This window comes from Patiria miniata, unplaced genomic scaffold, assembly GCF_015706575.1.
Source record: "Patiria miniata isolate m_02_andy unplaced genomic scaffold, ASM1570657v1 HiC_scaffold_3, whole genome shotgun sequence".
In the NCBI taxonomy this organism is placed as follows: Eukaryota; Metazoa; Echinodermata; class Asteroidea; order Valvatida; family Asterinidae; genus Patiria; species Patiria miniata.
Window position 1 is genome coordinate 44,122,013 of NW_024037069.1, and position 15,392 is coordinate 44,137,404.

At 43.2% G+C, this 15,392-nt stretch overlaps 1 protein-coding gene across 3 annotated transcripts in view; it reads left to right on the forward strand.

Moving 5' to 3' along the window:
• Positions 1-15,392, forward strand: part of LOC119737097 (E3 ubiquitin-protein ligase TRAF7-like) — a 103,788-nt gene that overhangs the window by 50,563 nt on the left and 37,833 nt on the right. For all 3 annotated transcript variants that reach the window (XM_038211190.1, XM_038211188.1, XM_038211189.1), the window contains one exon: positions 731-1,007. In XM_038211190.1, the coding sequence (XP_038067118.1) occupies positions 731-1,007 (277 nt within the window). The remainder of the gene's footprint in view (positions 1-730; positions 1,008-15,392) is intronic.

Genomic DNA, 15,392 nt, shown 5'->3' on the forward strand with positions numbered 1-15,392 from the left:
AACATGCATTTTTGTCACTCGGTGAAGCTGAATTTCAACTTTTAGTGAAGTACATGTATGTCATAATCACAAAAAGTAAAGCACGCTATGGAGAACTTATCGGCTTGGTTAATGTGGTCATTGTGTCAATTCAAAACCAACATTCGATGCAATTTCCTAATGAATCACTTCATCTTCAAATGAAACATAGTTTCCAATCTAAACATGGACACATTTTAAGTTGGGAAGGTGTGTGGAAATAAAGGGTTTGCCAAAGTATGGATTCAGATTATTGCAAATTCTCAAGAGTAGTACATCTTGAGAAAGCATGCATTATCTCCCAAGAAGCTGACTACCCCCCCCCATGGCAACAAGACGCCCTTCACAATTCAGTATGCATTTGACCAACTGGTGATCACTCACACTACATTCAAAAAGATCCGGTTGTGTCACATAATATGCTTCTTTAACTAGTCCTTAGCCTCAAACCTCTAATGGCTACTTATTGAAATCTTGAAATACATGGATTTTTGCACGACAGAGTTTGTCCCATTCAAATTTTGTTCAATCTGAACACATGCACTAGTTCTGATTCATAATGGCAGAGTGCATAAGACATATTTTAAACTTTCAAAACCGATATTACTTTGCAGGAGAGAAGCTCTCCTGAACACATGTACAGTACAAAAATGGTAAGGATCAGAAATCATTCATCGAATAAATTTTGTTCTTCACATGTCATCTCTTGTAGAATCTGGAAGCTCATCTTCAGAATTGTAACCTGTGCAAGTGTGACCACCACAAGTTTGGCTGCCCGTTTGTCGGCACCCAGGAAGAAGTCTCAGACCACCGAGAAGACTGTAGTTACGAGGGAATCAAAGACTACTTACAGACCTCCTCAGAGAAGATGCGAGAACTCCAAGCAACCATTGTCCAGAAGGACCAGGAGATTGGCTTCTTACGCTCCATGTTGGGCAAGCTCAGCGAGAGGGTCGACAGGTTGGAAAAATCCATGGAGCTCAAAATTAGTAAGTCCAGATTTTTTTCCCATTTGTACATGTATGCTCTTAGTGTTTTGATTTCAGTCAGTCTGTTTTTAATTTAGCATAACGCCATCATTTTTGACTTCAGAACAACAATTTTCAACGTTTATGGAAACTTTTGGATACAGTTTGGACCCAGTATTGCTTTGGTGGCAGTAGAATTCTTTGTTACACGTATCACCATGCTGTGCTTACAGGGCTTGTCGTGAAATTCTTCCCTTGACCATAAGGACAGAATCTTTGCGTCTGCGTAAGCCATGGGTCATTCTATAAATCAGGGGTTCGCTTCTTTTCCTATACCTGTTACATCTGACATCTACCGGTATGAGTTCATAATTATGATGCACTCATTAATACAGTCGTCCTCCAAGAGTGATTATAAAAAAGCAAACCAACTACCCAACGAATAAAAATCATTTGAAGTCATTCTTAATGATGCTTGAATGGCAAATTACAGAGTACCAAGGTAACAGGGACAGGAAAAAATGTCACGCTTTGGACAATAAATTTACATAAGGACTCGTATCCCTTACCAACTTTTTAACCCTTACTCTCTGAGGGTAGTTTACTGCATGTCAGTTGGTTATGCCAATGCCCTCCAGCTGCAGTTTATTGGAGGATACTTTGATGTAGCAGTGAAGGCTCCAATTGGCAGGAGTTGGAGGCCCTGGAGGGTGCCTGATACTGACCAGCTGGGGGCACTCACTTTGTTATCAGAGGACTCTCATTGTTCTCTGTGGCATGTATTGGAGTGCCTGTCCAGTTACCCTTGAAATGACATGGCAGATATTGGAGGGCCATGCAAAAAAACATAGGAGATTTTCTTGAGGCACATAATGGCATGCGTTGGAGGGTCTAGTAGGGTAAGGGTTAATCACACTATTTTATTTTTAAAGCAGACATTTTTAACACACATTGTTCGCTTAAAGCTATATGCAGCAAGAGCCATGACATTGGTTCCTCATACTTCCATTTCAACTTAAACAGCTTCAGCTTGGGCCATTATCAGCATCCAGGCCTGAGCCGATTTTAAACAGATTTGTTGAAAACCAGCCAAGCACATATTTATTCCCTTATTAATTTTGTGGAATTTACAAGAAACTGCCCTGAATTGGATTCAGATGATGTAGAAAAATTCCTCGGCTGAAATTAAACTTCATTAAGTGAGCAGCTCTGCAAGTCCCCACTGCTCTCGCTCAGAATGCTGGGAAGGCTTCAGCACCCTGGCATGCTACACAAACATTTGCGTGCCAAACCTACCGAGGGGAAGTCGCACTAATAGATTGAGACCTGCTGAAAGTCGGACTGGATTAACTTCCCAGAGCTCCTAGAAAGTCGCGGGGATGGTTTAATTACACCACAGCCACATTACCTATTAAGAGAGAGAAAAAGAGAGGAAGAAAAAAAGTACGAACAATCGTGAGTCAGTTAAAATGCCGAACGGCTTTCCCTGGGTTCAGAAAAAGGTCTCTCTGCTAAAGCAATTTACCCTATCACATTATCACAACTTTCGGATTAGTGATGGTGGCACCTAGATTTCAGCCTCTAACTCGAAACAACCTCCCTCCCCTCCCCCTTCTTGGTGTAAATCGTGCTCGGGGCTCAGTTCAGGATCATTTTTTAGCCCGTACTGGTTCCAAAGCTCATTTCCGATGGACTTTCCGGGCCTGTCAAGCCGCGGAATCACCCTGGAGCCAAGAGCGTGGGGAGGCCTGCACGCGATCCACGGAACCCAGCAGCATTTGAGGAGGAGGTGCTGCCATTCCTAATTTGAATCCTCAGCCCCTTCTAAAAAAAAAAAGCACTTCCAAGAATTTAAGGCCTGATCTGCCTGTCCGCAAACCCAGGAGTCTACTGTAACGCCCACCCAACTACATGTATTTCCCCTTTGATTTTATCTGATTTTTTAATTGTGCCTAGCCCTGCAATTTGCTTGCGCCGCGACAGGACCATCGGCATCAAGCAGGAAGTGATGCGCAAGTCACAAATGCGCAAGTCACAAAACTGAGAAACCATCTTATGATTGTTGTGGAAGAAGCGGCATCACAAAAAGAAAAAAAAATCGCAACCATGCTCATGTCACACACATCCCGACGATGATTCCACGGCCCAGACATGATCTTGTGACTTCCTCAAAATGGCGGTGCATGGGTTCATATCAATCAAACGATCTTCCCTGGCCACGTCTGTTCATTTGGGTTTTTTTTGCTGCATGCTGATTGGCTATACATAAAATAAGATTATTCAGATGCATGCGTGACGTTGTAACTTCATACAGGTCGACTGCGATTGATTCCTGCTTGTCAGGGAAAACGTTCCGTCGTGGTGCAGAAGTTGAAATATTTCTACCCTTGTGACTATTGATAATATTTGAGCACTGACTGATGCTGATCGTCTTAATATTGCGGCAGTTACACTCAGGTGGCAAAAAAAATCGGCGACCGATATGTTCCAGACGGTCGTAGCTCAGTCACCAACTGTGTCATCACAAGTTGGATAAATACGGTACAAGTGTAGTTGGGTAAAGGCTGGTTCATGCTTGACGCAAATGCATACGAAGCAAATTTGACGTCAAGAAACCTTTCGCTGTGAAAAGTTAAAATGTGTTCAGTTTTTGTGGATTGCAGCACGAATACTTGCCATGACGTCACAAATTTGCGTTCCTGTTTGTTTTCGCACCAAGTTTGAACTGGCCTTAACAGAGCAAGTAGTGTATGGTTCTTAGTCAAATCGGGATTTTTTGTATGAAACAGTTCCTTTTCTCTATCATTTCACAGTTTGAGCAGATCTAATTGTCAATGAACGTTTGACATTTTTTTTGGAGAGTGCCTTGAACACTTTAAATGGGAAGGAAAAGGTTGATTCCCTTTTTAACATTCTCTGTTTTGTGTAAGTGGTTCAAGGTCATAACACTCTATGTTACACATCAGAATGGATCTAGGCAAGCATCAGTCGTCAGCGTCATACACGTCAAATCACACATCCTAGGGTGGCGACAGAAATGTAAGAAGAAAACTAAGACGGAAAGGGCTCATTTGAAGATGCCCATTTCATGTCTTGAAAACACTGAGGCATCTTTCCTTGGAATCCTGTAATGGATGGGTTGTTATCTCTGCGATGGGTAATCTACAAATGTCAGTAATTGTGGTAATTGTCAGTTCCTCCGCACATCTTCACTACATGACGTGAGTCAAGGTCATCAGGCCGCTCTCGCAAACGTTCTCCTGACTTATTACGCGATCGTTTGACTGATGTGAGCTGTCGCAGTAAAACCAGGTTGCATCTTCTGACTAATGCCCGAAAATCATTAGTCAGTTTTGCCACCTGTGTTTTTTTGTTTTGTTTCGTTCAAAGTAAAATTTCATTTCCCCTGCATTGCAAATCACTTATCTTTGATGTGCACGAGTTTCTCTTTCATGGGGAAAAAAATATTGTCTGCAAAAGGTCAAAGGAAGAAGTCTCTTAACTGGAATCCAACCATTAGTATACACATTATGCTTACGGTATGTAGATTCACCATCCCTGGCGCTTGTTATTTTCTAATTTTGTGAATCGGGACAGCCCGTCTTCAGAAATCTCAGTGCCCCCGCATGTGAAACGCTACAATGGAGTTTGAGATTTCAATAGAAACAAAGAACAATAGTAAGGAAGTACATGTATTTAAAGTTGGACAATAACGGTACTCCATAACTACTCATGCGCTCACAGTGTGCCCCTCCCACCCACAGACTTACATTTACTCATATGTACAGTACATGTACGTGTAGTCACGATTCACGAAGCACTGTTCATTCACCGAGTCTGTAGTCCGCTTTTAAAGTACCAAGATGGTGTGGTTGCACTTTCTTGCAGTGTCAGATTACAGCGATAAACATGTCCAATAGTGACACAGCATTTCAACTCCACGATTTATTACAGCTGTGTTTAGTCACGTTAAATCGATTTCAGCCGCGCGCTCCACAAACTGATATTCCACTATAAAGTTTGCAACATGAAGCAAAGATTATGGACTGCCTACGGGAGTACCCTTTCAATTAAGAAAATGACTGAGTGCTGACACTGTGCAATCTTGCTTTGCCCAGGTTGGTGAGCAATGCTCGTAAATCAGGGAGACGTTCCCATTGATGTCCATGTAAAAAAAATCGGCATAGCCCATCGGCTGTCAGAAGTGGAGTCAGCATTACCACTCCAAGAACAATAGATTTGTAAAGAAAGATATCTAACTTAATTGACATAACACTTTTTTATTCTTTTGTATTGAAAAACAAAATTAAAATTAGAACTAAGTGTATTTCATATATATTTTCTGTTGAAAAAAATAACTGTTTTGTGTATACAACATTTGCAAACATCAAAACAAAACTACCAAATTATCACGAAATACCTTACTGTATTATTTGTGAATGACAGTCTAAAGCATCCTGTAAAATCATGGCACCTGGTGTGCTGAAATTTCAAGAAAGTGGTACCCTTCTTTTATATACTACTCCCATTTTATCATGTTTAGTCCGCATTTTGTTGCAATCGATTAGTTACCTGTGAATGGGTACAAGCCAGCTAGACTGGTTCCCTAACATGTACAATTCCCCGACATCTAGACTGCTCCGTTCCATCTTAAGTGGGGTCAGGGAACCAGACTACAAGAACACGATTGTTTTTCTTGGGGTTTCCAGCATCTACGAACCCAAAACGTCAAACAAGTCAAGTGTAAAAATATTTGAGAATACTAACCCCCAGATGCATCCATTTCTGAAAATAACAGCAAAGGATACGTAATTGTATTCCTTTTAAGACGGTTCTATTTTAGTTGTTTTTTTATGATGGGAGTGGTTGAGACTGGTTCCCTCCCAACATTTGAATGGAAGGATCCGGAACCAGCTCTACACTTTCTTAGCTCGGAATGGCCACCGAGCTATCCACATGATTTACATGGAAATCTGTCTATGTCCTTCACAAACTGTCATGAGAGCGCCTGTCGCCCTCTACTGTTCATGCACAGATCCATCATACAAATCATACTGCCTTTTTTATTCACAAGGCAAATGATATGGGAAAGTCCAACACTCAAGGTTTCTTAACTCTTCTTCCCTTGAAAACAGAGTGGATATGAAGCTCAGTTTAGGGGCGCTTGCACTTTTCTGCTCTCGGTCTTGAAAATTCAAAACTTCCTCTGCGGTAATCTGGAGGTGTTTGCTTGTCCTAAGACTCTGTAGGAGTTCACAAGCGCTCGGGGAAGGATGTGGTGAAGTCGGCTATAGTCCTTGATGGAGCCAGCAATTTGGCAGGAAGTTAAGGGGTCTAACTGAACCCCCTCCTCTTCCGCAGGAGAGAACCCCCCTCCCCCTTCTGCAAGAGAAAAAAAAAAGGAAAGTATCTTCGACTGAAAAAAAGATCACATTTTGGGATAATGATTGATGTGGAAATTTCATTTTAGTGATGGTACGGCAGACTAGTGTATGGCACTCTTTAGCCTTCTCAGATTGGGTACAAAGTACTAAAATCAAACAAGGATGTGCATTACAGTACTTCATCTTTGAAGCTGTAGAGCTTTTGACTTTTGAGGTTGTAGAGCCTCTGACATTTAGAAATTAAAACAAAATGCTTTGAACCCCCCCCCCCCCCTGATATTTGCAGGTTGTCGTTCAATTGTTTGTTCCACTGTGTTGTGTTGTTCAGGCCATTTTCAGGGCCAGAAGCCCACGAAATACATAAACATGTAGGAACTCTGAAGCAACAGCTTTAACCCTAACAATCCCCATCCAGTCAAACTCCAACACCAGGGTTTGTTGGAATCTGTTGGAGTGAGTACTGCACTGCTTTATGTTTTTCATGGGGTTAGCCTAGTCCGAAAATTTGGGAATCTCAATTCTGTATTGAAACATCTGTTACCTGCATGTACATGTACCGTAGTTGTATAAATTGTCTATGGTCATGCCACCGGACTACTGAAGGGTCAATCTTTGCAAAAAGTTGGGCATCAGCATGCACCGGTCTAGTCTTTAGCTTCAAATTGAAATCACTTGGCATCACTTTCAGTCGCAAAATGCTATGAAAAATTTTCCTTTAAATATTGAATTTAGATTTCATTGGCTGGTGAAAACTGAAGACCGTGTCTTTGCCCAATGAAAATTTTGGAGAATTTTGGGTGAGGAAAGGTGGTCTGATCTTGTTTTGCGTGTTTTATTTTCCTGCACTTAAGGTCCCAGTCTGGGTTTAGGTGCGTACCACCATAATCAGAGTCCAACAGTTTGGGTGTCGAGGCTACCATATGGTATTGGAATTGGCCGGAGTGAGGAAGGTTCCTTGTAAATCACTCTAGGGGGTTAGGGTTAAGCCTGAGATTGCTCTTGGACATGATACCAGTGCCTTAAAGCATAATGTTCTTTTGGCAGGTTTTTTAGGGGAGAATTTAAACTGTTGCATTCTTTGCATTTGAAGTCGGTTTTGCTGCCCCGTCCATGGCAACTTTCTGTAATATGCTTTTCAGTCCCTACTATTTCTGTATCCGGAATTTTCCTCCAGCCTCTCAAACTGAACATTTCATCATTGTCTCAAAGGCGAAACAGCCCTCAACACAGCAAGTGCGGTAGATTGTTTTGGCCTAAGAATGAGGCACAGTGCTGTTTTGTTGATGACAGCGCAAATTTGTCTTTCTGTGGCTAGGAGCCCGTCAACCGCAAAGTTGGAGACACAGTGGAGAGCCAGTCCGTGTTCTGTCTTCTTAACTTCAGCAGAAGGGAAGACGGTGGTTTGTTTCCTGAGTCCGGTTTCCAAAAGTAGGAAGAAGTAGCCAACTCATGGGATTGTTAATCAAGCGTAGACAAGGGGAGGAAAGCAGCAGAAAGGACGCCAAGTGAACCCTCGCGGGAACAAGCTCACTCCATTGCAACAGGATATCAAACCGGATCAGTTTATTTAAGAAATTACTCTCCACTTTTTTCTCTCTGCTCATACCTTTCAACACTTGAAATATGAGACATAATTTTTTTTTACTTGGTTGGCAGTCGGTCTGTAACGCACCCAGTTGAGATTTTACCAGCAGGAAAGATGATGTCTCTGTTGGTCGTTGGCATTTTTTTCAGGGTTGAGCTGAAGTTGATGGTTGACCTTGTATCGTGGCTAAATGGAGAGATTTTTAGTCATATCCCTCATCCCCCAAAAAGAATTTTGTTAGTGACCTTGAAAAGTACAAAATGTTGAATATTGGGTTAGTGATTTGGGCGTAATAGGAACAGTCTTGTCATCATGTACAAGTAGTAGTAATACTAGTAGTAATAAAGCACACGTATCCACCAATAGCGGTGCTCAAGGCGCTCCATCATTATTAGGCCTACCCTGCTCATTGGGCCAATGAAACATTTCAGATACATGTACGGTACCCTACCATCTCAGCTCCCTGGGGAGTATACAGCTCGATGCTGCCATTTTGGCGCAAAGCAGCTTAAATCGACCACAATAACCACCTCTGCCCTCACATTTACTCCTGGGTGGAGAGAAGCAATGAGTGACAAAGTGCCTTGCCCAAGGGCACACCCTCCATAACCCCAGGCTGGACTCGAACCCACAACCTGCAGAATTACCCGCAGACCACGAATTCAATGCTCCAGACCACGAGGCCAAGGCACTCCAAGAGCAATAGTTGAGACTGGAAAATTTGTATTTGCAAGCCAAAGAAGAGTTTGTTGTAAAATTTTGATTTAGTTGGACTCTGACTCGGACACGTGTTTTACAAACTGTTTTGTCCATGTACTTGGAAACATGTCAGTCTGAACATGACCTGAAAATCTCACATGTCGTATTTAGAGTCTGAGACCAGACAGCATGTGGTTGGCCAATTGACCTGTGGCATAGGGGTCAACCTCATTCAATGAAAAGATTATTTCATATTCCAAACGATGTAAGCGTACCCGAACTACAATGGAGGCCAATTAAATTTCAGAGAAAGCAATAGTTGTAGAACAACCAATCAGATCTGAAAAGCATCCCCTGTCTCAATATTCATGTGTGATATGTGGTCAGGTCTCTGTATATTCTACATGTAGGTACACGAGGTGCGTTCCACTTATGCGAACATCGAAAACGTTGCCAACGATTGCCCATTGGTTATGCACAAAAAGATATCAAACGTTGGCAACGCTTTCTAATTGAGTGGTCACATAAATGTACGCACTCAAGCAAAGGTTTCCAACATTTGCGATCTTTTTATGCATATCCCATGGGAAATCATTGGCAAGGTTTGCGTTATTCGCATAAGTGAAACATAACCCATACTTCATCATGTTCAAATTAATATTTACACATTACTTGTCAGATTCAGAAGAGTGACGGGTCTTCTTTGGGGGTAGACGTTTCTGTAATGAGCAGTGCCATAAAATTGGGGCAAGATTTCATTTGGGGACAGGAGGCTCCTTTGTGGCCTCTCCCACAACCAAACTTTAGATTTGTCACGATTTTAACATTTCCCAGTAGGGTTTGTTGAGACATAAACTGACTTATATTTCGTCATGCGCACTTGTCGTTTTAACGATTCTCCCGTTGTCGATAATCAATCATCCAACTTATTGAATTAATCTCCAGTGATAGCCCGAAGCCCCGATGTCTGCATGGTAATTTGACGTCGTTAAGGAACGAACGAAGAAACTAATTACTGTCTTAGCTCATCACCATTTTTCAAAAGGATGTCAAAAAACAAGTCAGCAGAATTGCTTGTGCAGTATCATCCATGTAAGTGTGTTGCTGCTCAATCCCCATGGGCCATTGGTTTTACTTTGGGGTCAAATTAAATTTCCGAGTAGAGGGGAATTTTTCAAAAGTTTTGCCCCGAAATCCTTGTCCTTGATACCCTGGCTGTGGAAGTTCTGATTACATGAAGCTGTTTCAAATTTTTGTTTAATCTAATATCTTTTTGGCAGCATTGAGGATCCATGTAAAATTAATCAAGGAAATAGAAATGATTCCCCCTCCCAACAAGTATTAACGCCTCCCCCTGTCTTCTTCATTGCCTTGTATATCGTTCACTCACACTTTACGCTTGACAAAAGAGGACATATTTTAGTGGGCGGGCCGCAAAGCAGTGTGGGAAATAAATCTCAGTGAGATACGTACATTTGCTTAATGATACTTGAATGGTAAATCACAAAGTACCAAGGTAACAGGGACAGGAAGAAGGTCACACTTTGGACTCTAAATTTATAAAACAACCCAGCTGCAGTGACTATACATAATGCAAGGAATTTGAGCTATCCGCTCCGTTCACAAGTACCCCCTCACTGGCAAAGAAGGAACAGTTGGGGGTGACCGACCGACGCCATCTTGCGAATTGCCTGAATGCAATTTTGCTGCGACACGCGGCCCTACCACTGCGTGTACATAGTACAAATCCCCTGGTTGTAACGTGCATCACACACAAGGAACGGTGCGCGTCAACCAGCTAAATGTCCCGCCCATGGGACGTTGTTGCTAGGTAAAAGGGTGCCCTCTTTCGTTAGCGCACAGAGCCCACACTGCTTCATCTTGAACTATCGGTAACATGACTATTGGTTACAGTTCAGTTAACTACACTGTAACTCTAGTTGAATATCATAATAATAGTGTGGTTCTTACAAAGCGCTTTATACCAAAGGTCTCAAAGCGCTTCACAATTATTACCCCATCAGTCCATTTTTTGCAGCAGCTCGAGATCGGCGCATTCTGACCTCTACCTTTACAGGTACCCAATTATACTCCTGGGTGGAGAGAGGCAATGGTAGAAACGTTCTTGCCAAATAACACAAGCACCATGTTCCCCGTCAGGGTTCGAACCCACGTACCACAGCACGTGAGTCGAACATCGTAACCATTGGACCACAGGGCTCCAATTACTGATCCAATGGATCTTACAATGTACATGTAGACTGTACAGGTATATTTTAGCAGCAAGGGAATTTTTGTTTTTGTTCTGGCTATCATCAGGAAAATCTTGATGGTTATCATAACTAGTGATGACATCTTGGCATAAATTAGCCATTGTCCTTTGGGATGTAGGTGTCTGATGAGTTTGTAGGCATGGAAGGTAGACGTAAATCATTCTGGAAGGTCTGTCCCATGTAATTTGCTGGCTAGGGTAAGTGGTTGGAGGTTCTAAAAGAGGGATGTACCGGTACAGGGTTTCTGCTGTTGGCGCCACTGGTCACTGTGCATCATCAACAACTCGTAAAAACTACAAAGTGGATCTCTTCTTGAATCCAAAACAGATCAGGTTCTGGAGTCATAAGGAATATTTAAGTGGCGAATCAGGTACATGTATTTTGATGCTGGCGCTTTGGATCTTGCCCCCTGACATACATGTACTGCATTAAATAGCCATAGTCATGATAGTCTTAACAAAAGGGACAATTTAGGATACAGCCTTGCAGTGCCGACCTTCAAATACCCGGTACGAGAGTATGGGAATTGTAGTGTTTACGAGAACTTAGGTAAAAAGCTGTGCTCGCTGAACGATCAATTAAACAAGTCAGCAGATTTGAGAGTAAATTTGGGGTTTGAATCAAGACTGGATTCCTATCAGAAGGAACACCTAAAGTAGTGTGGTATGTGACTGATGGTGGAGCTACATGCATGTCATCTGGAGTCATGGTCATACATGTAGATGCTGCTTGATTTTTGTCAAAGAAAATTGGCCGATTATTGCAGAACAAAAAACATGGGAATGCTCAAAAAGAATGACTGAAATTGACTTTGTGCATGTGGTGAAGAACTCGATGAAAGTCAAGTACAGAAAACCTACATATACCGGTATATTGAAACTTATGACAACCACAGAGTTGCCCAGGGCACATGTAAAGCCCTTTCCACACTACCGTCTCATCTACCTGTGTTGAAATCAACATGAGTCCATGGGAAGCCGAGCTGGGTCCCTTCAAACATGGGATAGGCAAGGCACACCGTTCACACTTTAACGGGTTGTACACAGGTCTGCTGTAGGTTTTGGATTTTCTACCCGGGTCGAGCCTGTCAACCCTGATCCTGACCAGGGTTGGATTCAGGGTCGAGCCTCTCAATCTTGATCCAGACCATTCAGGGTCGAGCCTGTCAACCCTGATCCTGTCCAGGGTTGGATTCAGGGTCGAGCCTGTCAACCCTGATCCTGACCAGGGTTGGATTCAGGGTCGAGCCTCTCAACCCTGATCCAGACCAGTGTTGGATTCAGGGTCGAGCCTGTCAACCCTGATCTAGACCAGGGTTGGATTCAGGGTCGAGCCTTTCAACCCTGATCCAGACCAGGGTTGGATTCAGGGTCGAGCCTCTCAACCCTGATCCAGACCAGTGTTGGATTCAGGGTCGAGCCTGTCAACCCTGATCTAGACCAGGGTTGGATTCAGGGTCGAGCCTCTCAACCCTGATCCAGACCAGGGTTGGATTCAGGGTCGAGCCTGTTAATCCTGATCCTGTACAGGGTTGGATTTTACCCATGCAGAGTACTGCCGGACCCATGATGCCCATGTAGAAGATGTGTTGGATTCTTGTTAGTGTGAAAGGGGTTCCTGAAGGGGTGTCTATAGGGCCTGTAAATTTTTCGGGGCCTACAAAAATACCAGTGTGCCAAAAAGCACACACCCACACTAGCACAGTATACTTATGGTGTAAATCAAGGATTTTCTATTGTTCCTCTTCCCTTTTTGTTTGTTTATACCCTTAACTTTTTTGCAACAGCTCTCATTGGTTTTGTACACGTTTTCTAATCGAGGTCGTCCTCGATTTGGTTCCTGTCCTCAATTCATCGATGATGTTGCACGTGTGTGTCCTCGATTTACACCATTGTTCCGTAGTTGTGGGGACACCACACGAGTTGTCCCATAGGACTATGGGGACTGAATTAAGACGCTGTGGGGAAAGCAGAAAGTCCCCATAACTTGGTCCTAATTTGCTTAACAATACAAATTTTCCCCATAATGCGGTGACGGCCCGCCCACACACCCCGACACAAGAAAAGATTTAGCGTCTCTCTGGGTTGTCGATTTTGGTAAAGCTTCAAACCAGCTAGTACATAGATTACTGCGAATCTCAATATGTGTACATGTAATACATTGTAATAAGAGGTAGCGAACCCAATACATGTACACATCATTGTACATGTTTTTAGAGAACCAGTTTGGCCTGGCTTGCTTAGTACAGCTTAGCACAGCTTAGCAGCAACATGAAATGCAAGGCTCCAGAGCTGTGAAATTGATGCTGGTGCCTATGGCAGAGTACGGATACAGAACACTGGTGCCAAGGGCCTGCGGAACACTGGTGCCTAGGGCCTACAGAACACTGGTGCCTAGGGCCTACAGAACACTGGTGCCTAGGGCCTACAGAACACTGGTGCCTAGGGCCTACGGAACACTGGGGCCTAGGGCCTACGGAACACTGGTGCCTAGGGCCTACGGACCACTGGTGCCTAGGGCCTACGGACCACTGGTGCCTAGGGCCTACGGAACACTGGTGCCTAGGGCCTACGGAACACTGGTGCCTAGGACCTACGGAACACTGGTGCCTAGGGCCTACGGGACACTGGTGCCTAGGGCCTACGGAACACTGGTGCCTAGGGCCTACGTGACACTGGTGCCTAGGGCCTACGGAACACTTACTCTGGCTCTGCTGGGACCAACACAGAGTGTGAAATGCCCTGTGTTGTTAAGTTTTGTTGGCTTGTTTTGTTGACTACAGTGTTATCAGAGAACTCCTGAAGTCCAGCTCTAAATCAGAAACAGAAACAGGCACTGGTTTGGCATCAAACTGCAGATGGTGAAGGTTCCTTTGAATCTTGTATGTTACCAATCCTCCTGCTTTCAATTTGGTATCGGACGAATGTCCTGACAAACCGAAACCTGATCACTTGACAAGAAGTCAAGAGGCCTCTGTGGGGAACAATTATTCATTTTGCAGCTAACTGGAACCATTTTGCCAAAGCTTCCACTGAAAGTTAAGAAAGAAAGTCTTGAGCTGGAAAATAGACCAATAAATCTGGGATCGAGAGTGTTACTTGTGATCCATGCAGGTACTTTGAAATACGACTCTCGATTCCGGGTAAATGTGATAATGCAAAAAAGAAAGGAAAAACCTACTTGAGGGCTATTTCATGAGGGCACAGTTTTGCGAACAAATTTTGCCTGCAATTCTGCGCCTCAAAGAATGTCGTATGTTTGGGCATATTTAGTTGAGAAATGGTGATGAGCGCGTTAGCATGTTTTGCTTGACTTTCACCTTTGATGGTGCACCTTTTAAGATGTAATGATAAGATTTGATGCAGGACACGGGAATTGAAGACAGCAAATGTTTTTATATGACAACCTCCCGAATAGGCCCATTTTAAACCGCTAAAGATTGCACAGGAATCTGCGGTTAGTGTGAAAGGTTGTGGACTGGACAGGCTGTATCATTCTTAGTGTTTCCTCCAAGCTGTCATGACAAATGTGCTCCTTATTTCAGTTATTAGCGCCTCATGACACACTCTCTCAAATCATACCTTACGGAGATATCAAATGTCATTGAAGACGGATTCCCTTGAGTGAAGTCTATCTCGACATTGCACGAAGGGTTGCCACAGTCAATTATGTCAGATGTGCCAGGAAATCCCACCTCTGACGCCCCTTCATCTCATTATTTGGACAGTTTTTCAGACTTTTTGTTGGCAAGCAAAGGTGGCCTTTGCACCTGGCAGACTACTGACTCACTGTCACCTGTCAGCTGGGCAGTGCTATCATATAGGATTACGCACATGATTTGGCTGAATCCAGTCCATTGTGTAGACCACTGCATGAAATGCTTTTTATTGAAAAGCCGCCGAGTCAATTGAATAGAGATTGTGTGCTCTGCGACCAGCTTTGTAGTCGGGTCCAAGAAAGCTGGTCTCTCTTGCTCTCTTGCATCTGATGGGCATGGGGGAGGTTGGAGGTCACTCCCTCTGTTGGTCTTGTGCAACAGAGCAGTAGGTATTCTTGCTCAATAGCACCTGTAGGTCCTATTACATTGTACAGGGTGAGTAAAAAAAAAACGAAACCCAAATGGCAGGACCAATTTTTGATAGAGGTTTTGCCTGTAGCACTTTCAAAATCTAGGATATGAAAGCCCAGTCGTTAAGCTTTCTTTTAGTACAAAAATCATTCAAATCACTCATAAAATGTACTCTTCAAGTTACGGAATTTTGAACACAAACACCATTTCAAAGTTCTATCCACAGATCACGAAAAATGGTCTTTCAGCAAAACGAAAACAATTCACATGCATCCCTGTGAGAATTGTTTTCGTTTTGCTGAAAGAACACTTACCTTTTTTGTGATCCGTGGACAGAACTTTAAAACGGTGTTTGTGTTCAAAATTCCGTAACTTGAAAAGTACGTGAGTGATTTG